Here is a 26686-nt window from a genome sequence, read left to right on the forward strand (position 1 = left end):
ATTAGGAAGGACTATGTACAGGGGTACCAGTACCCCTCTGTATATAGTCTCGCTATTGTTATTTTACTGCTGCTCTTTAGTTACTTGTTACTTTTATTTCTTATTCGTATTTATTTTTTAAACTGCATTGTTGGTTAGGGGCTTATAAGTAAGCATTTCACTGTAAGGGCTACACTTGTTGTATTCGGCGCATGTGACTAGTAAAATGTTATCCCAATTAGAGGTCGGCCGATTAATTAGGGCCGATTTCAAGTTTTCATAACAATCGGAAATCGGTATTTTTGGGCGCCGATTTGCCGATTTTTTTATTTTATTTTAAATGATTTTTAATTAAATTTTTACACCTTTATTTAATCTTTATTTAACTTGGCAAGTCAGTTAAGAACACATTCTTATTTTCAATAACGGCCTAGAAACGGTGGGTTAACTGCCTCGTTCAGGGGCAGAACAACAGATTTTCACCTTGTCAACTCGGGGGATCCAACCTTGCAACCTTACAGTTAACTAGTCCAACAAAATAAGGACCTGCCTCTCTCTCGTTGCACTCCACAAGGAGACTGCCTGTTACGCAAATGCAGTAAGCCAAGGTAAGTTGCTAGCTAGCATTCAACTTATCTTATGAAAAACAATCATAATCACTAGTTAACTACACATGGTTGAGGATATTACTAGATATTATCTAGAGTGTCCTGCGTTGCATATAATCTGACTGAGCACACGAGCATCTAAGTACCTGACTGAGCGGTGGTAGGCAGAAGCAGGTGCGTAAACATTCATTCAAACAGCACTTTTGTGCGTTTTGCCAGCAGCTCTTCGTTGTGCCTCAAGCATTGCGCTGTTTATGACTTCAAGCCTATCAACTCCCGAGATGAGGATGGTGTAACCGAAGTGAAATGGCTGGCTAGTTAGCACACGCTACTCGCTCTGAGTCTTGGGGTGGTTGTTTCCCTTGCTCTGCATGGGTAACGCTGCTTAGATGTGGTGGCTGTTGTCGTTGTGTTGCTGGTTCGAGCCCAGGGAGGAGCGAGGAGAGGGACGGAAGCTATACTGTTACACTGGCAATACTAAAATGACTATAAGAACATCCAATAGTCAACGGTTAATTAAATACAAATGGTATAGAGGGAAAACGCGGTCTTTCCTTCCAGTTCTCTGCTGCCCATGACTGGAACGAATTGCAAAAATCTCTGAAGCTGGATCTCATCTCCCTCACTAGCTTTAAGCACCAGCTGTCAGAGCAGCTTACAGATCACTGCACCTGTACATAGCCCATCTGTAAACAGCCCATCTATCTACCTACCTCATCTCCATACTGGTATTTATTTATTTTACTCCTTTGCACCCCAGTATCTCTACCTGCACATTCATCTTCTGCCGATCTACCATTCCAGTGTTTAATTGCTATATTGTAATTACTTCGCCACCATGGCCTATTTATTTCCTTAACTTACCTCACTTGCATTCACTGTATATAGACTTTTTGTTTTCTTTTGTTCTACTGTATTATTGACTGTATGTTTTGTTTATTCCATGTGTAACTCTGTTTTGTTGTATGTGTCAAATTGCTACGCTTTATCTTGGCCAGGTCGCAGTTGCAAATGAGAACTTGTCCTCAACTAGCCTACCTGGTTAAATAAAGGTGAAATAAAAGTTAAAAAAAATAAAAAAAATAGTCCTATAATAACTACCACCTAAAACTTCTTACCTGGGAATATTGAAGACTCATGTTAAAAAAGGAACCACCAGCTTTCATATGTTCTCAGGTTCTGAGCAAGGAACTGAAATGTTAGCTTTCTTACATAGCACATATTGCACTTTTACTTTCTTCTCCAACACTTTGTTTTTGCATTATTGAAACCAAATTGAACATGTTTCATTATTTACATGAGGCTAAATTGATTTTATTGATGTATTATATTAAGTTAAAATAAGTGTTCATTCAGTATTGTTGTAATTGTCATTATATATATATTTTTAAGTATATATTAATATATATGAAAAAAAATTGTTAAATTGGCCGATGAATCGGTATCAGCTTTTTTGGTCCTCCAATAATCGGTATCGCCGTTGAAAAATCATAATCGGTCGACCTCTAATCCTAATGTTTTGTGCACTCAGTGTACATGTAAAACTGGCAAGCTATGCAATAAATAAAAACAATAGGCTACTTGAACCAATAGTGAACATGTTTAAGTTAGATAAATATGTCCCGTAGCGACTGTCCAATGAAAGTATAATAAAAATCATTAATCCCAAATATTTCCATCAACCACAGGGGGTTTTGCGCTATCAGTACTGACTTCCTATTTCCCATACAATTACATCAATGAGGGTGTACTCTATCCTTGAACTCACAAACTGGTCAAAAAGCACAGAACTGAGTGATACATTTTATTTTAATGAGTTAAGAACGGTTTAGAAGAGCATCAAAAATGCTTGGGTGCAGAGCAAGAGAAGTGAAATGCATGATCAATAGGTCACATAGTGAAGCCAAGAGTAATTCAGTCCTTAATGCAGATGAAACTGAATAAATGCCGGAACATGATGAGCATGTACTGTAGAGATCTAATGGAGTCAGCTGGCAATAGAAGAGCCAAACAAGGCAGCAGAGAGCAGCCTTCAAAGCCAATGTGGTATATCAACAGACAGAACACTTGAAGTGAAGTGTATCAGCAACAAATGCCTAGAGTACACTCATCAAATACAACCACTCCCATTATTCAACATGCAAGGTGAAGGGTGTGCCAAGTGGATAAGCACACTAACGGGTTAAAATGCTGCACATAATTTCATATTACCATCTTCAATAAGTATTAGTAGTAATATTTCAGAAGTAGAAAGTAATCATTCGGCCTATACAAACAATTAAATTCAGCTGAGGCTGTAGGGTTAGCCTCAGACCAAAGCATAACACCAGAATATTGACTGAATATTAGATTGAATAACAATTTTAAAGACAGATGTGTGTCTAAAGAACCACATCAATATCATTGTTATCAGTAGAGAACAAAAAGGGATAGAAGTGAAAGCTTGGCCTTGCTGAACTAAGGAGTCATCATAACACAGAGACCGCATCCAGCACCAGCCAGAAGGGGAAAGAGAAGGAGTAAAGAGTTACGGACAAGACAGACCAACACCAATGTCGCCTATCCCAGCGGGTGACCAGTCTATTGCCTCTGACCACAGAACATTGGCCGTCATTTTCGGTTAATTTCCCAACGATTCTACATGCTGAATCGACACTGTCCGCCGACACCCAGAAGATAATCTACTGCGCATGGCCAACATTCGTGTTGGTCCGTCTTGTCCTTCAGTTCCAAATTGTACACCCTTCTCATGTTTCCTCAGTTTCTCACTATGGACCACACTAGGCATGATTGACTCTTTCCAATGCAACATAGAAGCTCTTTTTGTCATCCAGGCAGTGCCAGCCAATGGGTCCAATCTCACAGTCTGCACAAATTAGGTACTTGATTCTCCCCACGTCCTTGGTGAAGCCCACATTCTCAAAGGTGTACATATCATCGACTAACCAGTGGGCAGTCAGTTTGTCCCCATCCACAGATCCCTCTGATTGGGTGATAGTGGTCTTCTTCCTCATTGCGGGAAGGAACAGCTGGTGCATATTGGGGAGGAAATAAAAGACAAGATTCATCATGTCAATGAGCCTTAATATGAATAGATTAACAGAAGTGATATTCAACTCCCTGACATTTAGTCAAATCATGGCATAGCAAATTGCACATTGTATGCACAATACCATTTCGTTCATTAGGTGGTGGTTAGACATTGCACTATTCTGAAAAGAAAGCAACTATGATGAATGTTCATTCGGATAGGAAAATACTTCACTTATTAATGAAATAACTTGTCATTTTAGGTAATTTATATTTTGGGGTTACTCCTGTCTGAGGTGAACCTTACCTCCTTCTCTGCAATCACCGCCACCCCTGGGCAGAGGACCTTCGATCCACAACGTTGGCACAAAACTGATTTGATATTCTTTCCATCCTCTGACACCAGCGTAGACCGGTCGGCGCATCCTTCAGAGGGAGAGCACTGTTCGTGGTTGTCCATGTTAAACGCGAATAGAAGGCAACTTATGTGACTATAGTACACTATAAAGCTAATGCTAAGATCGTTAGCTATAGTCTAACTACTGCTCTATATATTTTTTTGCAACAATTCGTCTAGCCTGCCTTACCAGCAAACAGTACCCAACTAGCTAGCTAATATCGGCTAATGCGAACTTCATTGGCCTTATTGCTGTACATTGGGCTTAACAACCATAAGAAATAATGGCTAGAGTACGCCTAAAGTACTACCAAACGGTATTACAAATAATGTAACTAAATTGTATTTAAAACACTCGGCTATATCAAACAACAAGCATTGCGGGACAGTGTGCACCCGCTGAAACTTCCGTTCGGAAACCACATCGTTAAATTAGAACGTTCCTCCGTCGTGTAAGACGTTAAAATAACTGCTGCTTTATTGTTCTTTATCTAGAGATAAAACAAATTCAATAATGTAATTTAATCTAAACACTAAGATAATATTTTAAGGAAACAGTAAGTCTACTATAACTCAAATATGGTTAAAATAATTTAATTTAATTTACTTTGGATAAGATCAAAACAGACAGACCCTTGTGACAGAAATAATCATATCCACACAGTTTACCAATTCGTTAGAGTGAGGTCAACAATATATAAGATGCCAGAATGTGGCTGATACTGCAATAAATCGTTCGTTAGGGTTAGTGTTCCCACACGGCCATATCTCCATACTAAAGCGCTTGTTTACGGAAGACAGACAGGTCCCGTGCGAGAGAGGCAGGTTGAGGTTTCCAAGGTTAGAGTAGTGCAAACGTTTTCATATGCTGAGGCGGTGAAGAATGTAGAGGATGATTGGGGGGGGGGTTAGTAGATGGAGGCCAACAAGTGATATATGTTTAGCATTTATAGCAATGGTTATCAACTGTACTTTAGGGATGGACATTTAGTCGCAGAAAATTGAGGTTGTGGTGGCAGCTGCAGAGGTATTTGCGAGACTTCCAGGGAGTTACAGGGTGTTAAGTGGTGGTGTCTCATCCTTTCAGGTCGTTGGCCTGAAGTAGGACTAAATAGATTTAAATAGTGGAGTGGGGTGATGTTATTTTTTTTGTTACATTATTTTTTTGTGAGTGTTGTGTTAGATGGTATTTGTTTATTTATTTTTTCAAGCAAATTATAAGGGAGTTGTACTCCAGTCTAATAGGTGGTGGGTAATGCAACATTTATTGGATGCCAATTGTTGTTAAACCTCATTGAAGAAAAAAAAGATACAGAAGTGAGGACCTATACCCAAAGAGGATGGATATACTGACCAGATACACTACATGACCAAAAGAATGTGGACACCTTATTGTCGAAAATCTCTTTCCAAAAGCATGGACATTGATATGGAGTTGGTCCCCCCTTTGCTACTATAACAGCCTCCACTCTTCTGGGAAGGCTTTCCACTGGAAGTTGGAACATTGCTGTGAGGACTTGCTTCCATTCAGCCACAAGAGCTTTAGTGAGGTCAGGCACTGATGTTGGGTGATTAGGCCTGGCTCGCAGTCGGCGTTCCAATTCATCCCAAAGGAGTTGAGGTCAGGGCTCTGTGCAGGCCAGTCAATTTCTTCCACACCGATCTCAACAAACCATTTCTGTATGTGTAACAGTATAGCTTCCGTGCCACTCCTCACCCCGAACCAGGGACCCTTTGCACACATTGACAACAGCCACGCTCGAAGCATCGTTACCCATCGCTCCACAAAAGCCGCGGCCCCTTGAACAACTACTTCAAGGTCTCTGAGCAAGTGACGTCACCGATTGAAACGCTATTAGCACGCACCCTGCTAACTAGCTAGCCATTTCACATCAGTTACATATGGACTTCGCTTTGTGCACATCAGGCTACTGGCACTTTCCTGTGCTACTGGCACAGGAAAGTGCCAGTAGCCCGATTCATCACTCCACTCCCGAGAATGCGCTTCCGCTGCTCCATAGTCCAATGGCGGCGAGCTTTACACCACTCCAGCCGACTCTTTCCATGGCTACTCTGCCATGGAAACCCATTTCATGAAGCTTGCAGTTTGGAACTCGGAAGTGAGCGTTGCAACCGGGGGTAGACATTTTTTTATGCTCTACTCAGCTCTCCCATTCTGTGAGCTTTTGTGGCCTACCAATTCGCGGCTGAGCAGTTGTTGCTCCAAGACATTTTCACTTCACAGTAACAGCACTTATAGTTGACCGGGGAAGCTCTAACAGGGCAGAAATTTGACGAATTGACTTGTTGGTAAGGTGGCATCCTTTGATGGTGCCACATTGAAAGTTACTTAGCACTTCAGTAATGCCATTCTACTGTCAAAGTTTGTCTATTCAGATTGCATGGCGGTGTGCTCGATTTTATACACCTGTCAGCAGTGGATGTGGCTGAAATAACCAAATCCCCTAATTTGAAGTGGTGTCCACATACTTTTGTGTATATATAGTGTACATGTCTCTCCGCCCTAACAATTGTCGTTGTCCACAAAGTGGCACCGCGGCTGTCTAGCTCCCGCCTATCCTTTCTTTGGATTGGTGGATACATCACATTATTGTAATCCTATTTTGAATATTCCATGAGGGTTGTTGACGTCAACCGCCTGTATTCAATGGAGAGAGTTGCTATACGAGTAGCCTCATGTCATGAATATGCATAGACATCTCGAGACTCCAATATATATAATTTTTTCTCTAAGTCGCAAGGTTGTCAAGTGTCTTGCTTATATCAGTACACTCGAAACAATTTAAACAATTGAGAAACTTATTTTAGATCGAATAAACCTCACGTAGCAAGTAAGACATTCATTTCTTTGTTGACCTAATTTGACACTCGTTGACCTTACAAAAACTCCTCGCTTGGTGGGCAAAACAACGAAAGAATCGCCTGCTGCTGCCTGCTGGAGGGAGACCTCAGTGGAGACGACCACCTGTGCTAATTAGCTATCTAGCGTGCTCAAACACCTGCTCTCGCTGATATAAAAGATAAGTTCCATATGTTTCAAAAACCGTATCACAAGTGATGATTTCTGAATGTTAAAACAGAGCGTCGGATTGTAGTTCACATGGTCCCACCAGCAAGCGGTGCTTTTATCTGAGAACCCTTGGGATAAGGCAGAATGCCTTGTTATTGGGCATGTTCGAGTGGATCACTTTTGTGATGACCAACACCCTTCAAAGGGTGGATTATGGGGATAAAATTGTCCAACTTGAGGCTACATGTCAACCGCATGAAAATACATGTAATCAAAGGTCATGAAGTTTTGACTGCAAGTTTCTGCAGTTACTTTTCACCAACTTCATCCTGCAGCCATCAGCTCTATTGTCTACCAATCATTAGGGTGTTTTTGTTTCACTCACCAGAACGTGACCAAATACATGACTGAAACAGGAACCAACTTTGCCTAGATCATACATACCCACACACAAATATATATATATATACACACACACTACCATTCAAAAGTTTGGGGTACCTTAGAAATGTCCTTGTTTTCCATGAAAACATACATGAAATTAGTTGCAAAATGAATAGGAAATACAGTCAAGACGTTGACAAGGTTATAAATATTGAATTTTAATTGAAAAAATAATTGTGCCCTTCAAACAATGCTTTTGTCAAAGAATTCTCAATTTTCAGCAATTACAGCCTTCGTCTGTCCTTAACACTTTTTTCCATTCTTCCACTGTCCAGTGTCTGTGTTCTTTTGCCTATCTTAATATTTTATTTTTATTGGCCAGTCTGAGATATGGCTTTTTCTTTGCAACTCTGCCTAGAAGGCCAGCATCCCAGAGTCTCCTCTTTACTGTTGACGTTGAGACTTGTTTTGTGGGTAATATTTAATGAAGCTGCCAGTTGAGGACTTGTGAGCCATCTGTTTCTCAAACTAGATACTCTAATGTACTTGTCCTCTTGCTCAGTTGTGCACCAGGGCCTCCCACTCCTCTTTATATTCTGGTTAGAGCCAGCTGTTCTGTGAAGGGAGTAGTACACAGCGTTGTACGAGATCTTCAGTTTCTTGCCAATTTCTCGCATGGAATAGCCTTCATTTCTCAGAACTAGAATAGATTGACGAGATTCAGAAGAAAGTGCTTTGTTTCTGGCCATTTTGAGCCTAGAATCAAACCCGCAAATGCTGATGCTCCAGATACTCAACTTGTCTAAAGAAGGCCAGTTTTATTGCTTCTATAATCAGTACAAACAGTTTTCAGCTGTGCTAACATCATTGCAAAAGGCTTTTCTAATCATCAATTAGCCTTTTAAAATGATATATATATATATATATATATATATATATATATATATATATATATATATATATATATATAGTTCTGTCACAGAGTGGCAGCTCCATTGAGGCAATCTCCATTTTGAAGTAGTCCATTTTCTTCATCATGATTGGCTGATCCCTCCTGATGAACCGGTTGGACATGACTCCAACCAGGTCATCAGGAAGGATCAGCCAAAGATTTGTATAACTAACCCAAGATAGACCAGAGCCTGTCGTTTCCAATGAGAGCAAGTTAATCATAGAGGGAAGAACAAGCAAAGAGGTGGGCAGAGACAAGCGTGAGCTAGTGAGATCCTATTGTTACCGATTCTAGTTTTGGAAACAGAATACTGATCAAATGTTTAATGAGAACATTTGCAGAATGTCAGCCAAAATCCATTTCATCACCATATTTGGTAGTGAGTGGAAAGGCCAGCCAGATGCTTCACATTTATACTTCCAGTGAAATATCTGGCTCATTGTTCTGTGGTTGAACCTCCCTTGACTTCACTCCTCAAATGTCGTCAGTCAGTTGCTTTAGCCTTACCATTCAAACGTCCCCAATGCCTTTTGTTCTCAGAAAGCAAATTCTATGGATGAGATTGTAACTATCAAAAATCCTGTTAAACTGGATGGGCCATATGTCAAGGGTGTGCCTTTCCAAATCATGTCCAATCAATTAAATTTACCACAGGTGGATTCCAATTAAGTTGTAGAAACATCAAGAACAATCAATGGGAACAGGATGCACCTGAGCTCAATTTCAAGTCTCATAGCAAAGGGTCTGAATACTTGTGTAAATATGGTGTTTTTTTATTTTGAATACTTTTCTAAAAACCTGTTTTCGCTTTGTCATTATGGGGTGTGTGTAGATGAGGGGGAAAAACAATTTAATCCATTTCAGAATAAGGTTGTAACGTAACAATGTTGAAAACGTCAAGAGGTCTGAATACTTTCCGAATGTACTGGAGTAAGAGTGATTCAATTATAACACCCCTGATAAATTATGACTAGTATAGATGTGGACAGACATGAGGCGTTAATATGGTCAGTCTATTAACACACCAAAGAAATGTACTACATTGAAGCAGCATTAGTAACTCAAATGGCTAAACAAATATTGAAAACAATGTTCATGTATGTGAAAAGTAGTGCAAAATCACGATATCAGACAGAAAATTCATGACTCAGTTTGGTTCCCATTAATAAATATTTATTATGTGTTTACATTTCAGGGAAATGTATGATCCATGAACTTGTCTACACAGGATATAACACAAAGTCAATACATAGATTGCTTAGTCTTTGTAATAAAGCCACAAAGTCAGCTTGAAAAAAAAAGGTCTTCATAAATAGTAGTTTGAGAACTATTGGAGGTCAAAAGTTTAATAGTGAATTGATATAAGGGGGAAAAAAATAAAGGTCCCTATCATATCTGGAGATCCTAATGAAGTTCACTTGACTGCAATATTGGCCCATCTATTGAAAAACAATTTCCATTGGCCTAACATGCGGACTACACCGGCCACACGCGTGCCTATGCTGATTTTGTCCATCCACATTTGATGCAATCACAACACACGCAGTTGTGCGTTTCTCTACCCCGACCATTAATCCACAGAACTAGAAACTAAATAGGTTTCCCTTTTTATCTTCCTGATATCCAATAAGGAGGGGACTTGCAGCATCTGGCGCTTCTCAATAGAACCAAGTTCTATTTTAGAGCTGGGCTACGCAGACACTCATTCACGCGAGCGGTGTGAACAACATGTATTTGTACATTTATTTTGCAATGCTCGCGGCACGCAACGTGGCCGGTGAGGTTTGCATAAGGCACAGGAATACTAAATTATTATTCATACACACTACACGGTGGACCCTATGCAATGACTTAAAGTTTAAACCGTAATAACATACCTTTAAGGTGCAATAATTTGACCTTAAGAGTTCTGAAATATAGCCTTAAAAAGAAACTCAAGATGAGAAGAGAAAGAGTTAACCTATTCCCAGATTTGCCCATTGTGCGTTGCAAGGTTAGTTTCATACCAGCTATCAATCATACAAGATTGTGTTCAATTGTAAAGGGACATGAGGGGTAAGGGTACCAAGCACCATGTCTTGTAAGAAAGTCATTTAAATAGTTTGCCTTCCAGCTCCATAACCCATACCTGGGTTGGGGTTGACTGCTTTAAAAAAAAAGTTAAATCAACAGAATCAAATGCCCATAATGAATTGTTGGAATTGCCCATTGTTTTCAATCAGGACTTTTCAATGTTCAATTCATGAAGTGAATTTCAAATAATTCCTTGTATTGACAGAATAAATATGGAATGTATTGACCCCAACCCGGACCCATTTTATCACACAAGCCTCCTACAACTTGATGTAGGCAGCTCTGTAGGCCAAGAAAGACACCATTACAATATCTCTATGACTTTGAGGTTCCCTTCCTTCAAGGAAACATGTAATCAATCTGGTCAAAAATCCCCTGTTGTTCTTAATGAGCTAAAGTCAAGCCTAGAGCTTCATTTAGATTTTAAAAAAAGTGGTGCCCCTCCATTTAGTTCACTGGCTAAAGATACTTTAATGGGGAGAAAGGAGCCCAAGCAGCGAACCACCACCAGAAAACCAAGTATGACATGAGCAAATCAGGGGAGGAGAAGAAGAGTGGAGAGAAGGAGCTACGGGGGACCATGGCGTGTTCCAGCAGCACTTTATAGGGTAGGGAGGCGGGGGAGGGAGGGGCATCGACCAGGAAATGGCTGAGGGGGCCACAGCTGGGCTGCTCTCAGAGAAGGGTGTCGTCAGTGCAGCCTCCCTCCAGGCCGTAGCGGAACTCCTGCAGGTTGGTGACGCCGTAGAAGTGGATGAAGGCTGCCGCAACCACCAGGACATGGAAGATCTGGTGGGAGTGGAACTGAGGAGCGAGAGAGAGGTCAGAGGCAGCGTACCAAATGGCACCATAATTCTCAATTTAGTGCATTGGGATGCAGCCAGAGTATCTCCAAAGGCTCCTCTGGTTGGAGCATGGCGTTTGCATCCCTAAAGATCTCGGAGTTCGATTACTGCATGGGCCGCATATGCCTACAGAACATGTGAGAACGTAAGTCCCATCACACAAAAACATCTGATAAATGACAATAACATTCTCCTTATATAAATGAGGACATAGGGTTAGTTCAGGAGCTAGCTACAAGCCTGTGTTTACATCCCAAATGAAAAAAAAAAAAGTGCCTTTCTTACCCAGATGTCACATTTGCCGGGGAAGTAGCGCTCAGGGATCCTGGCGGCGTACAGTCCGGCGCCAGTGATGTACATGGCGCCCATCAGGTAGAACCAGCCCATCTGTCCCACAGTGGTGGCCTTGACGAAGCCCTCCTCGATGGTGAAGTGCACTGTGGGGACGATGCCGCTCAGTCCCAGGCCCATGAAGACTCCTGTGGGAGACATGGAGTGGAAAGGTTGGTTGATGGAAGCACTGGGCTGGAGCATTCGTAGTATAGGACGGGGGTCTTCAATGTTTTCTTGCCCAGCAACCCATCATATGTTAGCAACCCCCCCCCCCCCCTTCCATGTCTTGTCAGGTAAATTATATTGACAAGAAGTAAAACATTTTAAAATTAGATTTGGTAGATTGTTAAAACATTTTGAACTCCCCACATTATAATGCACTGGTAGCCTATTTGCAGGTACTTCTTCAAAGCCTATATCAGATACTCTAGTTAAAAAATTATTGTACTATAAAGATAGTAGCATGTTGAATTAATACATTTACATGCATGTCCTTGCTCTGTAGCTACGTCACAGTTCACTGTCTGACAGGCTGGTTAATATGTGGTGCAGCACCTGCTCGGGTGGGCCGGTGCGCGGGCGTGGAGAAGCGCTCCCACTGGGCCACTACGATGGCGGCGATGCCCAGCACACAGACGATGGTGAGGTAGATGAGGCGTGGCTGTGGGGAACAGTAAAACGAGTAGTAGAGCCAGGGCACGAAGGAACCCATGATCAGCAGGGCGATACCTGAGTAGTCAAGCCTAAGGGGAGACAAACAACAATGTGAAGGTTAGATGAGGATTGACGCAGATCCATTTGGATGACACTCGAACATAAGACAATTTCTGAACTGAAACACGGTAGTGCTATTCAGAAAACAAAAGTTCCATGCGGCCTTACTTGGAGAAGGTGCGAGACACTTTCTCAGAGTGGCAGTAGACGGTATGAAAGAGCCAGGAGAAGCTGAGGCAGAGCACCGCGCCCAGAAAGAACATCCCAAACACCACCTTCTCCTGCAGAGGTGCCATGAAGTACATGTTGGGCCGCAGAATGGTGTACGTGCCCAGACAAATAAACAGGATCAGCCCTGGGGGTTGGAGAGGTGAGGCCATCATTAGTGGATCAGTAATCATATAGGGCATATCATAACAAATTAACATTAGCGAAAGAACAGGATCTCTATGGGGCATACTGCATATAAAGTGAGGTGGGGGGGGGGGGGGGAACAATCAAGGCCATTGTATATGGAAATGTTATGTGTAGAGGAGGCACAATACTTCACTATATAGTATAGAGGTCGACCGATTAATCGGAATGGCTGATTAATTAAGGCCGATTTCAAGTTTTCATAACAATCGGAAATCGGTAATTTTGGATGCCGATTTAGCAAAAAAAAAAATTATACCTTTATTTCATCTTTATTTAACTAGGCAAGTCATTTAATTAAGCATACATTCTTATTTTCAATGATGGCCTAGGAACGGTGGGTTAACTGCCTTGTTCAGGGGCAGAACGACAGATTTTTACCTTGTCAGCTCAGGGATTCAATCTTGCAACCTTACGGTTAACTAGTCCAACGCTCTAACCACCTGCCTCACGAGGAGCCCACCTGTTACGCGAATGCAGTAAGAAGCCCAGGTAAGTTGCTAGCTAGCATTAAAGTTAATCAATCATAATCACTAGTTATAACTACACATTGTTGATGATACTAGTTTATCTAGTGTGTTGCATCTAATCGATGCAGTGCGCATTCGCGAAAAAGGACTGTCGTTGCTCCAACGTGTACCTAACCATAAACACCAATGCCTTTCTTAAAATCAATACACAGAAGTATATATTTTTAAACCTGCATATTTAGCTAAAAGAAATCCAGGTTAGCAGGCAATATTAACCAGGTGAAATTGTCACTTCTCTTGCGTTCATTGCACACAGAGTCAGGGTATATGCAACAGTTTGGGCAGCCTGGCTCATTGTGAACTAATTTGCCAGAATTTTACGTAATTATGACGTAACATTGATGGTTGTGCGATGTAACAGGAATATTTAGACTGATGGATGCCACCCGTTAGATAAAATACGGAACTGTTCCGTATTTCACTGAAAGAATAAATGTTTTGTTTTCGAGATGATAGTTTCCGGATTCGACCATATTAATGACCTATGGCTCGTATTTGTGTGTGTTATTATGTTATAATTAAGTCTATGATTTGATAGAGCAGTCGACCTGAGCGATGGTGGGCACAAGCAGGCTCATAAGCATTAATTCAAACAGCACGTTCGTGTGTTTTGGCAGCTGCTCTTCTGTTTATGAATTAAAGCCTATCAACTCCCGAGATTAGGCCGGTGTAACGATGTGATGTGAAATGGCTAGCTAGTTAGCGGGATGCGCGCTAATAGCGTTTCAAACGTCACTCGCTCTGAGACTTGGAGTAGTTGTTCCCCTTGCTCTGCATGGGTAACGCTGCTTCGAGGGTGGCTGTTGTCGATGTGTTCCTGGTTCGAGCGAGGAGAGGGACGGAAGCTATACTATTACACTGGCAATACTAAAGTGCCTATAAGAACATCCAATAGTCAAAGGTATATGAAATACAAATGGTATAGAGAGAAATAGTCTTATAATAACTACAACCTAAAACTTCTTACCTGGGAATATTGAAGACTCATGTTAAAAGGAACCACCAGCTTTCATGTGTTCTCATGTTCTGAGCAAGGAACTCAAACGTTAGCTTTTTTTACATGGCACATATTGCACTTTTACTTTCTTCTCCAACACTTTGTTTTTGCATTATTTAAACCAAATTGAACATGTTTCATTATTTAGAGGCAAAATTGATTTTAATGATGTATTATATTAAGTTAATTCAGAATTGTTGTAATTGTCATTATTACAAAAAAAAAAATACGTTTTTAAAATAAACCTGCCGATTAAATCGGTATCGGATTTTTTTTGTGTCCTCCAATAATCGGTATCGGCGTTGAAAAATCATAATCGGTCGACCTCTAATATAGTATGGATAAGTGACGGCACTATACATACATCGCGTAAAAGCAGCACGCTGAACTTCTACGGAATGTGCCCTTGCTGTCAGGAACATGTACTTGACCTGCACAGCAACTTTATAAGCGTAAGGTTAATGTGAGGATTGGCCAAATGTATGTGGACACCTGCTCGTCGATCATCTCATTCCAAATTCAAGGCCAATAATATGGAGTTTGACCCCCCTTTGCTTCCATAACAGCCTCCACTCTTATGGGAAGGCTTTCCACTAGGTGTTGGAACATTGCTGGGGGGGGGTGTTTCCATTCAGCCACAACAGCATTAGTGAGGTTGGGCGATGAGGCCCGGGTCGCATTCAGCGTTCCAACTCATCCCAAAGGTGTTCGATGGGGTTGAGGTCAGGACTCTGCGCAGGCCAGTCAAGTTCTTCCACACCGATCTCAATCCTTTTCTGTATAGACCTCGCTTTGTGCACCAGGGCATTGTCATGATGAAACAGGAAAGGGCCTTCCCCAAACTGTTGCCACAAAGTTGGAAGAACAGAATCATCTAGAATGTCATTGTCTTGCTGTAGCGTTAAGATTTCCACTACTCCAGAGTCCAATGGCGGAGAGCTCTACAACACTCCAGCCAACGCTAGGCATTGCGCATATGATCTTAGGCTTGTGTGCGGGTGCTCGACCATGGAAACCCATTTTATGAAGCTCCTGGCGAACAGTTCTTGTGCTGACATTGCTTCCAGAGGCAGTTTGGAAGTCTGTAGTGAGTGTTTCAACCGAAGACAGACGATTTTTATGAACTTCAGCACTCGGCGGTCCCATTCTGTGAGCTTGTGTGGCCTACCACCTCGCAGTTGTTGCTCCTAGACGTTTCCACTTCACAATAACAGCACTTAAAGTTGACCGGGGAAGCTCTTGCAGGGCAGAAATTTGACAAACTATCTTGTTGGAAAGGTAGCATCCAATGATGGTTCCACATTGAAAGTCACTGAGCTCTTCAGTATGGGCCATTCTACTGTCAATGTTTGTCTATGGAGATTACATGGCAGTGTACCCAATTTTATAAAATAGCCCGAAACCACTAATTTGAAGAGGTGTCCACATACTTTTTGCCATGTAGTGCATCTCACACACTCACTCACCCAGAAGGTGGGTCCAGATGTTGCCTGTTTCTGTATGGATCCTGAAGATGCTTCCAAAGCAGGCGCGGAAGGAGGGCATTGGGGGCCGGTGTCCATGCAGGAGATAGTCGTTGTCCTTCAGCCACTCCGGCAGGACGTGAAAAGGGATTACCCTCCAACTACCCTTCCACACCTGAAACACAGGGGTATAGGCTACCATGAATGTCTTGTTCATCTCACCAGTCTTATTCTCTCGGTATGAACTTAAGACAGAGCAGCCATGGGGGCTGTTCCAGAAAGCAGGATCAATGAGTTAGCCAGGTAACTACCAGAATTTCTGAAATAACTTCATCTTTTCAAGAAATATAGACTTGAAATGGGCATGGTATAATTGACTCGACAACCAACAACCCATATTCAAGTTTAGCTTTCTAAATGAATCAGGAAATCAAGAGATATATTTGGCTGGTTATGAAAGTTAGCTGGCTAACTTAATGATCCTGGCTTCTGGAACAGCCCAATGATGCCTACTTTGTGCACAAACTCCTCCATCTTCTCCATGGCGTGGTGAGCCTGGAGGGGCAGCGTCAGGACCTCTTCCACCTCTTCGTCATCATCATCCTCATCATCATCAGGCAGAACTGAGGCCCCCTGCAGAGATAAAGTGGAAGGTGATTTAGTTAGGTGAGTAGAGCACGGCAGGATAATAGTGACCACATGGGAATTAATCCCAGTTGGCTTTGGTCTACATTTCCCTAACCAATACTTAGGTATGACCCCCACCAAGCTGAGCGCTATTGCCCAATGACCTCAACCTACATTTGTTTTGTCTTCAACTGGGGTCTAATCAGGTGGGTGCAATGCTTCAAAACATTCAGATAAATGCATTGTGTATAACTAACCAATGTGTCTGCCATGTAGAATTGGCCAATAGGGAGTTCTGCAACGTTCTGAACTTTCACCTCTCTGAATACACTGATGGTTTCACTAGAAACTTGTGTTAGCAGTCCACCTCAATCTTTCAAAATGTTGATTTAGAAGATTCTGAGCTCCACTTTAGAAAATATCTGTGCTAATACAGCAGTTGAGTCAGGCTTCATACCAAATTACCCCCTATTCCATATATAGGGCACTACTTTTCACGAGGGCCCATGGGAAACGGATCCATCTTAGAGCACTGTGTAGAGAATAGGGTGCCATTTGGAAAGATAACTTTGTCTCCCCCACGCTCACCTCCGACATCATGCCTTTCCCCCCTGCCTGCCGGCCCGCCTCCTCCAGCAGGGGTCCCAACTCCATCAGCTCTACATCCGGGGACCGGCAGTCCTCCGAGATCCGACAGTCTGCATCGCTCGCAGACCCGTTTCGGCCTGACATAGGGAGACCGCCTGATGACCTGTCCTCTGCCCGTGTATCCTGCTAAAGCCTGGCACTTTCAGTTCTCAGTTGGCCAGTACTGAGGACTCAAATCACAATTAAATTTGCCAAATAAATACATTACCTAGCCAGTTACTGTAGCTTTTCACTGAAACAACTCGATTAACTAATTACAACTAACTTCACCTGTGACAATAGCACCCGATGTGGATTTTTGGTAAATCTAATATTTCCCCCAGAGAGATTATAATCGCCTGCTCTTGCATTCAGCACGGAGTGTGCAGCTTCCAGTATTACTTTGACAAACATTTTAACACCAGCAACAACGTCTTGTATCATGCTCAGCTATACAGTCGTGAAAATATTAACTCTTTAAATCATCATTTTATAACAGTTTAGACGATATGTTACTCGGCTAAAATGGCAATACCAAAATTGCTCTTGGTAGACACGAAATGGTAGTTGGTTAGCTAACATTAGCTTGCTAGCTAGCATCTAACAAACAAAACTGGCAAGACTGTCAGCTGATTGACTAGCTTTTAACAAAACATCAACACAATAGTATCAGAAGAAACATGGAATTAAATAGCAATATAACGACTTGACACCCCCAAACTCCTTTATTATTATTTGGCTGACATGATTGCTTACGTACACTGGTAAATTATAGTTTGAGCCCGAAGCTACCGCACGCTAGCTAACTGCCTAGCACTAGCAGGTTAGTGGAACTAGCAAATTAGCGTTCGCATATTCAAAGAAAGCTGGGCCCATCTGGCTGTATCAAACCAATACCAAACACCCTGACTATTGCAATTACTGCACCTGCAATAATATTGTTCGTTGTCGTAGTTAACGTTTACATGTTCATTCAACAGACGTACCTTATACTCCAGACGGCAAAAGAAACGTGACCCTGATCCCTTCCGGATTCTTACAAAAACAAGCCGAACCTCCGAACAGTCACGAAGCACGACGAATGAAAATGACAAGTTATATTAATGCCAAGCAACTGGTTTACGTTTAACTGGGACTCATAAACAATGACGCTGCGTCTCCATCTAGTGGTTAGAATTACAATTGTACAACGGTTAAAATGTTTTAGGTTTAACCCCCTATGAATGATATCAAATCAACATAGGCTAAAAATAGTAATGTTCTATTCCCAGGTCATGCACGTGCTTCTGCTATTAATGATTCAGTGGAATCGCATTACCTCCATAATAGTGCCTGCACGAACCCACATGAACGATACTTGTACTTTACAATGTTAAAAATTGTATTCGGCCCGGAGCTGCTGACGCCACATTTTAGCAGCACAAGATAAATTTAAATTACATTTAAAAAAATCCTCATCCAGCATCCTTGTGGACAGAGAGCTACTCCTACACCCAAACCAACAGCAATTCAGCATCTCCAATCCTCAGTAATCCCTAATCCCTGTCAACAGTGTAGGCAGTGGAATTAGAAGAACATTTCCAACTCCCACTCTGTCCCAGCATATGGACCATGCAGACGACTCCTCTTTGCGACAGCATTCAACTGCCACAACCAGAGCTACATTGTTCCAGCAAACTGAAGGTGTACAAATGATTGTTTTCCTCAATACTCTTTTTTTGCAACCAGGGATAATATCTAAGGAATCGATCAGCATAATGCGTAAACAGAACAGGATGGATCATGTCTGAGAGGAAGCAATTTGAAATGCTGCCAGAAATGTTCGTTTCTCTCTCATCATAAACACAGAATACATTTTACAACGAGTGTAGTAGTGCATTGCAGATAAAACTCTGAAAGTATTATATATCAAACATTTGCCACAGGCATACAAAAAGCGCCTTTAATAATTGTGCTCACTCACCCCCCACCCCCACCCCAAGACATGCTAACCTCTCACTATTTCAATAACAGGGGAGGCTATGATATCTGTGAGTCTCTCACTCATCATTATTTACAATTAATTCAAGACTATCCATAATCATGGTAGCATCCACATTAACGTAGAAGTGTTTAGAAACATTCTTATTTACAATAAAAGAGACTCCAAAATGACAATACATTATTTACCATTAATTTCTAGTGGGCATAAAATAATCTGAAACACAACTAAAACAAACAGCAAATGACCCCAACACATGTTTAGAGTCACAAGCTTAATTTAATCATCGATTGCTGTGAATATTGGACAAAATACGAAACTTTTGACTACTTTAATACACACAAGTGAATTTATCCCAATACTTTCGGTCCCCTAAAATGAGAGGACGATGTACAAAAAGTCACATTAAAGCTGACAGTCTGCATTTTAACCTCATAGTCATTGTAACATTTCAAATTCAAAGTTCTGGAGTACAGAGCCAAAATAACAACAAAATTGTTAACATCCCAGTAAATACAAAGGGTACTGTATATATTTGTAACACTCAAAGCAGATGCCAAAATACAGTACAATGCATCTCTGCAGAAGCTGAAATACTTAAGTGCATATCATTTGTCATGTGTGCATTTAAAGCAATGCTGCCTGGGCGGCCTTCTCATATTCAGCACTGCACCCCTGGGCGTAATTCAGTTCAGTATGTGGCTTTAACTTTAGGGTCTGTTCTCTCTGTCCTGTTCTTAGGAAGAACGTGCAAGGGTAAGAACATCAATAATAAATCAAAGCCTCAACAGCTCACCTAAAAATACACAGGGCCCAATCAATTGTAGCCATCAGCAGGGGATGGCGGCAGAGCTTAGTGGAGGCCAATAATACAAAAGTAGGACTTTGGTTGCAAGTGAGCATTTAATGATCAACCTGATATATAAGAGGGCATGTCTGCACTTATCAGATGGGGTTTTTGGCAGTAGACTGATTCAGTGCTTCTAGTGGACTGAAATAGGTATTGTTTATGTTTAGGTCCCGGAACACTGCAATAGTTTTAACCGAATATTCTAGAGATGCTGGTTCTCAAGCAGTAGTTCCAGCTTAAGTCTAACACTGAATTGATGTCCTTGTTGAATTGAGAATGCCCAGGCCGGGGGTGGCTGGGAGGAGAGTCCCTAGGCTGGAGACTAGTAGGCAAAGCGCTGACTCTGCCGGTAGGCCAACTTGTCCAGGTTAGGGTTGCAGGCAAACTGGATCATGGGGGGCGGACCGCACATGAGCACCAAGGTGTCGTCACTGGGGGCCGGCAGGTGCTCCTGGATCATGTCTGCGTTGATGAAGCCCTCACTGTACTCCCAGCCTGAGCCACACAAATGAATCTTATTCAATTATGGGATCGCAAACAAGTACCGCTATGCATAAGGATTCAAATAAAATAAAATGTATTTGTCACATGCAGTTTTTTTGGTACATTTTAAATGTAACCTTTATTTAACTAGGCAAGTCAGGCAACAAATTAACTAGGCAACAAATTCTTATTTACAATGATGGCCTACCGGGGAACAGCGGGTTAACTGCCTTGTTCAGGGGCAGAATGACAGACTTACCTTGTCAGCTCGGGGATTCGATCCAGCAACCTTTCAGTTACTGGCCCAACACTAACCACTAGGCTACTTGCAGCGAAAGGTGCAGTGAAATCAATAGTATATATTAGAACAGCAGCGATGAATGTGTGTGTATATGAGTTGAGAGTGAATGTGTGTGTGTGTTAATGGGTGCTTCTGTGTATGTGTCTGTAAGGGTTGGATTTGTGGGTAGTCAGTGCAAATAATTTATAAGGTGCATATACTGGAGTCTCAGGTGCAAATAGGCTCTAAGGTAACGTTACATGTCTGTGCAGGGAGACCGCCAGGTTTAGCTTTTCAGCAGTCTGAAAAACTATTGTGGCATAATAAATACAATGAATACTAATTCAAAACGATAATACAAATTGACACATTTTGTTAAGACTTCTGAAATCTGGGATGCCAACACTTAAGCAATGCAAGCAAAAGCCATAAACCACATACCCTCGGGTGCCCTGTCCACTGTAAACCACAGCTTGAAGCGGTCTGGGTGTCGGACTTGGACCTCCTCCAGCTCATCCCTCAGCAGGATGTCCTTCTCAGTCTGAACACACACACACACACACACACACACACACACACACACACGTGTCTGGTTCAGTGTTATCTCTCAACCTAAGCAAGCCTATGAGCTACATCCACAGTGATGCTAGTCATAAGCATTTATCTATCCTTTATTTATAGAGATGATATTAAAAGTATTTTAGGAGAGACCAGTGTGAGCTGCGGCCCCACACCTGGTTAGCATACAGCAGGCTGCAGGTGGTGCTGTCACTGGCGTCCTTCATGATGGCGCGCACCAGCTGTAGCATAGGGGTGATGCCTACAGACAGGGAAGGGAGTTCAGCACCAGGAACTAAAAGCACTCTACATTTACCTGTGCTTAGACAACATTTAAGTGTTTAAGTTCAGAGGGCAGGGTTGCAAAAAGAAGATTCACCTGTTCCTCCAGCTATCAGACCCACAGTACTGGCAACTTTTATCTCAGCAGGAGACTTTTTGTCTGTCTGAACTGCAAACTGCCCTGTTGAATTTAATGGGAGAAAGCAATGAGACAACAACTAAGCCAACACAATAATTACTTTCCTTTTCCAATGTGTGCTTGGGGAGCTATCTTGTCCAAAATGGAAGACAGTTGTTGGGTGTGTCCATTATCATCTAATAATACATTTCAGTGGCAATACAGTACAATTATATTCTTTATGCAGTGCTTTTCTGGAGCATTTGGGGCATGAAAGTTGCAAAATGTAAATACTTGGAGATATTACACATAACACAAGTACTGCTGACTTATTCAGTAGACTTAAGGTTGAAAACAAGTATGTACACACATGGTCAGTCTCAGCCAGCCACACCACACTTAAGCACACAAATCTAAAAACACCCATTCCATTGGAGACTAGGTGTCCCCCCCAAATGGCACCTGATTCTTATGGGCCCTGGTAAAAAGTAATGCACTATAAAGGAAATAGGGTACCATTTGGGACACATCATTTTTGTAAATATCAGAGGGAGGGTGTGCCAGGCAGCAGACTGGCCGTACCATGTCCTTTGTACTCCAGCAGGCCTCCTGGTCCTCTGAAGTCTACCACGTCTCCCAGCTGCAAACTCTCCAGGTATTGGGACATCTTCCCCCCGTCAGGAAACTTGAGGTGCACATTCCTGAAGTAGATCTGGGGAGAAATTTTATCCATGAAATACACTTTGCAGATCATGGTCTGTATGTATCAAGATTCTCATAATATGAGTACTGATTTAGGGATCCGTTTTTAATTTTAGATCACAAATAATAAGATTACATGGACAAAGGGAACCTGATCCTATATCAGCACTACTACTCAGATGCTTGATACATACAGACCCAGGTTTGATAGTACTAGTGTGTACATATTCAGAATATGACATAGGATTGCTTGGACAAGCCATACATACCTTCACAACCAGATCAACATATCCTTTGTCGTCGTTGCTGGACACAGGTGTATATGGTCTGACTACCAGGCTGCCGTCAATACGGGCAGAGAGGTATACATGATTCCCTAGAAGAAACAAATAAGGTGGTTAGAAGCAAAGTCAACACTGACTTAAAATAACGCTAGGGTCATTGGGTGTGGTTTCATCCTCTGATTGTTCTGCTAAATGACTCATACAGTATTCCAGGAACGCTAATCAAGTATTACGTTGCGAGTCTAGTTATTATGCTGGTGAGATAAAGGACTACTTAGATTAATGGAACTGAATTCTACAAAATAATAATTAATGATCAAATGGTCACTTGACAAAACCCAGAAAGAACAATGTGCAAGTGAAGACTTACCTACAGGGAGTCCCAGGATATGTTCTGTTGAGGGAAGTCGAAAGCGAAACCTGCGAGTATCATGGTTGATCACCTATGAAAAGAGGCCATAGAGCCATGCATACACTATACAGTTGAAGTCGGAAGTGTACATACACCTTAGCCAAATACATTTAAACTCAGTTTTTCACAATTCCTGACATTTAATCCTAGTAAGGATTCCCTGTCTTAGGTCAGTTAGGATCACCACAGCTACACCTCCAATTGACTCAACTGATATCAATTAGCCCATCAGAAGCTTCTAAAGCCATGACATCATTTTCTAGAATTATGCAAGCTGTTTAAAGGTGCAGTCAACTTAGTGTATGTAAACTTCTGACCCACTGGAATTGTGATACAGTGAATTTTAAGTGAAATAATCTGTCTGTAAACAATTGTTGGAAAAATGACTTGTGTCATGCACAAAGTAGATGTCCTAACCGACTTGCCAAAACTAGTTTGTTAACAAGAAATTTGTGAAATTACATACCTAAGTGTATGTAAACTTCTGACTTCAACTGTATATACAAAAGTATGTGGACACACCTTTAAATTACTGGATTTGGCTACTTCAGTCACATCCGTTGCTGAGAGGTGTATAAAAATGGATCACACAGCCATGCAATCTCCAGACAAACATTGGCAGTGGAATGGCCTTACTGAAGAGCTCAGTGACTTTCAACGTGGCATTGTCATACGATGCCACCTTACCAACAAGTCAGTTCGTCAAATTTCAACCCAGCTACAGCTGACCCGGTCAACTGGAAGTGCTGAAGATCACCATGCGCAATGCCAAGCGTCGGCTGGAGTGGCGTAAAGCTCGCCACCAGACTCTGGAGCAGTGGAAACACGTTACTTGGATTGATGAATCACGCTTCACCATCTGGCAATCCAACGGACAAATCTGGGTTTGGCGGATTGCCAGGAGATTGCTACCTACCCCAATGCCAACTGAAAAGTTTGGTGGAGGAGGAATAGATCCAGTGAAGGGAAATCTTAATGCTACAGCATACAATGACATTCTAGACAATTCTGTGCTTCCAACTTTGTGGCAACAGTTTGGGGAAGGCCCTTTCCTTTTCAGCATGACAATGCTCCCATACACAAAGCTATGTCCATACAGAAATGCTTTATCGAGGTCGGTGTGGAAGAACAGGTCGTTGTGGAAGAACAACTACTACCAACATTCGGTAAAATGTTAAGACAAAATTTTTTTCCATGAAGTACATATATGAATTAGGCACAGGCCTCTGAAGCACAGACCAAAAATGTATAATTAATTTGATACTAGTATCTGTTTCAATAGCCCACAGTACCTCTTTATCGATGAGTGTTAGGTGGTATTTTTGAGTAGGGTCAAGCAAGGTGACTGGAGGCTTCTTCTTCTTGCCTAGATAGAGGGCTACAATTATGCCCACAGTGGACAGCACTACCACCCCAGCAGTCACAGCTACCGTCGTGGACTATATACAAGAGAGAAAGAAGGTTTTGTGTTATAATAATAACAATCACAAATCCTTCAAAGTATTCACAACCCTTGACTTTTTCCACATTTTGTTGTTACACAAAGTGGGACTAAAATGGATTTGTCATTTTTTGTCAACGATCTACACAACATACTATGTAATGTAAAATAAAACACTAATATATCTTGATTAGACAAGTATTCAACCCCTTGAGTCAATACATGTTAGAATCCCCTTTGGCAGCAATTAAAGCTGTGAGTCTTTCTCGAAGAGCCTTGAACACCTCGATTGTTCAATATTTTTTGCCTTTAGATTTTTTTTATTCTCCAAGCTCTGTCAAGTTGGTTGTTAATCATTGCTAGACAGCCATTTTCAAGTCATGCCATAGATTTTCAAGCTGATTCAAGTCAAAACTGTAACTAGGAACATTCTATGTCGTCTTGGTAAGCAACTCCAGTGTATATTTGGCCTTGTGGTTTAGGTTATTGTCCTGCTGAAAGGTGAATTTGTCTCCCAGTGTCTGTTGAAAGCAGATTGAACCAGTTTTCTTCTATGATTTTGCCTATGCTTAGATCTATTACGTTTATTTCTATCTTAAAAAACTCCCTATTCCTTTCCAATGACAAGCATACCCATAACATGATGCAGCCACCACCATGCTTGAATGCATGAGTGATGTGTTGGATTTGCTTCAAACATAAAGCTTTGTATTCAGGACACAGAGTTCATTTCTTGCCACATTTCTTTGCAGTTCTACTTCAGTGCCTTATTGCACACAGGGTGCATTCTGTACAGGCTTCCTTCTTTTCCCTCTGCCATTTAGGTTAGTATTGTAGAGTAACTACAATGTTGCTGACCCATCCTCAGTTCTCCTATCACAGCCAATCAACTCCGTAACTATTTTAAAAAGTCACCATTGGCCTCATGGTGAAATCCCTGAGCGGTTTCCTTCCTCTCCAGCAACTTAATTGGGGAGGACGCCTGTATCTTTGTGGTGACTGGATGTATTGATACACAATCCAAAGCGTAATGAATAACTTCACCATGCCCTTCATTGCAAGGCATTGGAAAATCTCCCTGGTCTTTGTGGTTGAATCAGTGTTTGTAATGTGAGGTACAGAGATGTTGTCATTCAAAAATCATGTTAAACACTGTAATTGCACACCAAGTCCATGCAACTTGTGATTTTTACTCCTGGATTTATTTAAGCTTGTCATAACAAATGGGTTGAATACTTACTGACTCAAGACATTTCAGCATTTCATTTTTTAAATGAATTTGTACAAATTTAAAATTTAAAAAAACAATTGCACTTTGACATTATGGGGTATTGTGTGTAGGCCAGTGAACGAAAATCTAATTTCCCCTCATTTTAAATACAGGTTGTAACACAACCAAATGTTTAAGTCAATGTGTTAAGACTTAAGGCACTGTAAAACTGTTTTCATTCTGCATATTTTCTGCTATTATACGTTAAAAAAATATATTCTTCGAATTAGCCACCCTTTGCCTTGTTGACAGCTTTGCACACTCTTGGCATTATTTTTTCAAGACACTTTGTCAGGCATAGTCTCAGAATGAACAAAATAGCAGTCTTCCTGGTGACATTTGTCACTGACAGTGTTGTTGCTTTTTAAATACAACCAATGTCAGACAAAATTTGACAACTACGATGGTATCTGGAATTCTCTATGGTTAAAAAAAATCAATGCTTGCGGCAAAGGCTGCGGTGACATGTACCAGCAGTTGGTTGCTTGGCTGGCAGCTAGGCAAGATGAGTCACTTGCACAAGTTTACAACATGAGTCACTAGTTAGTTATATTCTAATCAGTTCAATGTCAGCGCCAAATCTACAAATTATGTGAGTTAAATTTGAATGGTTCAGGGAATAGAAGTTCTGACAGCTGCAGTGCTTTGTTCCCACTCTCTCTGTTTAATAACAAAATACCGCAAACTAGCTGACTAGTTAGGTAGCAAGCAACCTTATGACTGGCTATCAGGTGCTGCTTGAAAACGTAACTAGCTAAAGTAGCTACTGTACGCAGACAAGCAACACAGGAAATAATTTATTTAAACGACAGGATATTCTTACCAATGCGTACTTCATGGCGATTCTGAATTCCCCAGAGCAAGGTTATACTGTTGAAGCGAAGATGTACTTGGCTAGCTATAATTTATCAGTGAAGGCACACCCAAAGAATTGAGTTGATGGGAGGGCGTATTTAGCGGTTACACCAAATTTGTCCAACTTCCGTTGGGGAGAAGAGGAAAACCAACCACGATTATGATA

At 41.5% G+C, this 26686-nt stretch overlaps 3 protein-coding genes across 7 annotated transcripts; all 3 read right to left on the bottom strand.

Annotated features, from left to right (window-relative positions):
- Positions 1–2378: 2378 nt before the first annotated feature.
- On the bottom strand, positions 2379–4445 carry rabif (RAB interacting factor). Its single transcript, XM_020487911.2, has 2 exons — positions 3925–4445; positions 2379–3616 (listed from the first exon to the last, which is right to left on the bottom strand). The coding sequence occupies exons 1-2, from the start codon at positions 4075–4077 to the stop codon at positions 3368–3370; spliced, it is 402 nt and encodes a 133-aa protein (XP_020343500.1). The 5' UTR covers positions 4078–4445; the 3' UTR covers positions 2379–3367.
- A 5092-nt stretch (positions 4446–9537) lies between these two features.
- Positions 9538–18519, bottom strand: adipor1a (adiponectin receptor 1a). Of its 5 annotated transcripts, none has more exons than XM_020487881.2 (8): positions 17991–18519; positions 16966–17151; positions 16264–16383; positions 15754–15925; positions 12515–12701; positions 12188–12375; positions 11585–11778; positions 9538–11258 (listed from the first exon to the last, which is right to left on the bottom strand). In XM_020487881.2, exons 2-8 carry the CDS (start codon positions 17107–17109, stop codon positions 11130–11132), a joined length of 1134 nt encoding a protein of 377 aa, XP_020343470.1. In that variant the 5' UTR covers positions 17110–17151; positions 17991–18519; the 3' UTR covers positions 9538–11129. The 5 variants fall into 5 exon arrangements, with proteins under 5 accessions (XP_020343470.1, XP_020343454.1, XP_020343479.1 ...); XM_020487865.2 differs by having other exon boundaries at positions 16966–17188; positions 17991–18164; XM_020487890.2 differs by having other exon boundaries at positions 16966–17148; positions 17991–18109.
- A 694-nt stretch (positions 18520–19213) lies between these two features.
- On the bottom strand, positions 19214–26676 carry LOC109894389 (NADH-cytochrome b5 reductase 3-like). Its single transcript, XM_020487845.2, has 9 exons — positions 26489–26676; positions 24247–24393; positions 22913–22985; positions 22528–22634; positions 22139–22268; positions 21536–21619; positions 21333–21418; positions 21040–21139; positions 19214–20330 (listed from the first exon to the last, which is right to left on the bottom strand). Exons 1-9 carry the CDS (start codon positions 26501–26503, stop codon positions 20158–20160), a joined length of 915 nt encoding a protein of 304 aa, XP_020343434.1. The 5' UTR covers positions 26504–26676; the 3' UTR covers positions 19214–20157.
- Between the last annotated feature and the right edge of the window lie 10 nt (positions 26677–26686).

Source organism: Oncorhynchus kisutch, linkage group LG1 (assembly GCF_002021735.2).
Source record: "Oncorhynchus kisutch isolate 150728-3 linkage group LG1, Okis_V2, whole genome shotgun sequence".
NCBI classification, from domain to species: domain Eukaryota; kingdom Metazoa; phylum Chordata; class Actinopteri; order Salmoniformes; family Salmonidae; genus Oncorhynchus; species Oncorhynchus kisutch.